The sequence below is a fragment of the Triticum dicoccoides genome, chromosome 2A (assembly GCF_002162155.2).
Source record: "Triticum dicoccoides isolate Atlit2015 ecotype Zavitan chromosome 2A, WEW_v2.0, whole genome shotgun sequence".
Taxonomy (NCBI): domain Eukaryota; kingdom Viridiplantae; phylum Streptophyta; class Magnoliopsida; order Poales; family Poaceae; genus Triticum; species Triticum dicoccoides.
This window is the reverse complement of record NC_041382.1, coordinates 185,579,321-185,581,919: the sequence shown is the minus strand read 5'-3', so window position 1 is coordinate 185,581,919 and position 2,599 is coordinate 185,579,321. Positions and strand designations below refer to the sequence as shown.

General features: G+C 41.6%; 1 protein-coding gene across 1 annotated transcript in view; it reads right to left on the bottom strand.

Moving 5' to 3' along the window:
• The window catches only part of LOC119357773 (brefeldin A-inhibited guanine nucleotide-exchange protein 5-like), a 15,786-nt gene that overhangs the window by 12,274 nt on the left and 913 nt on the right, over positions 1 to 2,599 (bottom strand). Inside the window, exons 2-6 of the mRNA XM_037624611.1 lie at positions 2,345 to 2,532; positions 1,198 to 1,319; positions 1,058 to 1,116; positions 517 to 574; positions 2 to 75 (exon numbers count right to left, since the gene is read on the bottom strand). Of these exons, the coding sequence (XP_037480508.1) occupies positions 2 to 75; positions 517 to 574; positions 1,058 to 1,116; positions 1,198 to 1,319; positions 2,345 to 2,532 (501 nt within the window). The remainder of the gene's footprint in view (position 1; positions 76 to 516; positions 575 to 1,057; positions 1,117 to 1,197; positions 1,320 to 2,344; positions 2,533 to 2,599) is intronic.

The following is a 2,599-nucleotide window of genomic DNA, read 5'->3' as shown; positions in this document are numbered from 1 at the left end:
TCCATCCTCCTGAATACAATGCTGATCATCTGTGTTAACATGGCTTTTGAGGTAGCCTGGTTCACAGGGCTCTTGCTGAAATACCAGCAAAAAGTTTAAGCATGTATCAGAATCATAATACAGCAAACATGAAAATGTAATATACTCCCTCCATTCCAGAATATAAGGTGCATCAATTTTCGTGCAAGTCAAACTTATGTGTATTTGACCAAGATTATAGAATAAAATATCGACATCTACAATACAAAATAAATAAAATATGAAAATACTTTCGTGATGGATATGATGATTCAAATTTGGTACTATAGATGTCGATATTTTTTCTAAAAACTCGGTCAAACATGCACATGTTTGACTTTTGAAAAAACTAATACACCTTATATTTTGGAATGGAGGGGGTAACAATTACTACCTCTGTACACTAATATAAGACATTTTTGCAGTTCAATTTGAACTGCAAAAACGTCTTACATTAGTTTACAGAGAGAGTACCTGTTAAGAGTGCTAAAAAAATACCTGTTGAGAGCAATGTTATAGCATACCCTAATCACTCCAAGCAATGGTTCTCCATGTACTGCATTACAATGAAAAGTGTCAAACTAAGCATTCTCTACAGCATTTCACATGAATTTTACATATGGAAAGCCAGCTGCAAGCAGCAATACTTACACCCCCTCACTGACTATGATGAGGTAATAATTGAATACCAACTTTGAACTTGTTTGCCTAGAGGCTTTCTACAAAGATAACTACAGGTATGTTTTTAATTTACCACAGAAAATACATGGCAGCAAACAAGTATGCAATATCAGATATAAATTTTGGGGTTAGCTGTACACAAAGTTAAGCTTCATGTCAGATCAGAGTTAAGAACATAGAGCTTCAGGAGGGGGCATGGTCAACACGCCAAGACGGCACTAATAATCTACACTTTTTCCCATACCATGCTATCATAGCTTAGTGATCCTATCCGAACAGCCGCATTAGCTTCTAACTTGCATAATAAGCACAATGTTAATAGATGTAAAAAATGAGCTTAGCATGACTGGAAAGTTACCTCTAAACCTATTTGAAGCAACAGCATTGAGGAGAACTTTCAAGACCTGGAGAACAGTACTGCAACACACGTGTTAACTCATGTCAGTACATGTGCATAATTGTGACCTAACATGATATGAACTTAGATGTAATGCATACCTGTCAGAGGAGGTGTTATCAACACACCCACATACCATGTTCAGGATGTCAGTAAATAGTGGGGAATTTTTACCCTCTTCTAGACCAGGATCACCCTCCAGATGGTCATAAGCAACAAGTTTCTGGTAATTAAAATGGAAACAGCTCAATCAGAAAAGGTTGTCCAGCAAGTCTCATGTGATATTGCAATGTAAATAGGAAAGGTTACACATGTTTCAAATGTGGCAAAAAAACATATTAGAGTGATTCTTGAGTATAGCTGCGCGCGTAGCGGCAATTGGGGTATTCATTTAGAATGCTGCACAAGCAGAATGATAAACACACTTGTCTATATCCCTTGCAGTGTAGCATATCGTGAGCTAGCAAACACAACGGAAGGTCGTAAATGGATACCATATGGACAAGATATGGTATACACCATATACGTATATGTGATAGCTGTGGACTCATATTCAGATTTACCAACATAAACAAATGGACTGCCAAATAAACAAAACTATACCAAGATAACAAGTGTAGAACTGAAGTAAGCATCTTCATTTGCCTGTTTTGTGGTCTTTTTCTAACTGAAAGTTTTGTTGTCTTCTCAAGATAACACTTTGTTAAGTTTGTAAACTAAAACCTTTCAGCTATTAATCAATTTGGTACTCCCTCTGTAAAGAAATATATTACAGAGGGAGCTGTCTATGCACACGCATTGATTTTACTCTCCGACTCCAAGTTTGGTCCAACATCCAGTACATACATGATGATAGTCTTATGTTAGATGTCGGTCAGAACTGTATGCTGGTCAAAAGAGTATACAGCCTGTTTACATCCCGAATCCAGATGGCCAAATGCAAGGGGTTGTGTAATGCTTCCAGAGATATGGAATGAGCAACGGTCTAATACACCATCTATCACCACATTAGCAAATAAAGTATCCCCTACACAGCGCATCGCCACCCTAAGGACCAATGCCTTTCACGGGGGCTTACTGCTGTAGTGAAAGGTCAATTCAAGTTTGCTACCGTAGTGAACGATCACTCTTGCTGCACCACATTTGCAGCGTCAACGGTGGTGAACCACAATGTAACCCGTTTTCCGGTTTGCAAGCCTCCGGCAGGTGAACAGGTAGCAACGAGCAGGAAAAGGAGACAGCCATTACATGGAGGCAGTCGAGCGCCGGCTCGACGAGCTTGATGTGCTTTGTCTCGAAGGCGAGGCGCAGCGGCTGCAGCACCAGCTCGGCCTGGGTTCCCTCCAGCACGCGCCCGGCCGAGGCCAGCACCTGCGTGACAGGCACCGGCGCGCCGTCCTCCTGCTGCTCCTGGGCCGCCACCCCCTTGATGGCATCTGCGACAGACACGCAAACCAGAGCTTAGTCGATCACCGATCGGGCGCGCGCGCGCGCAGCTGCGGG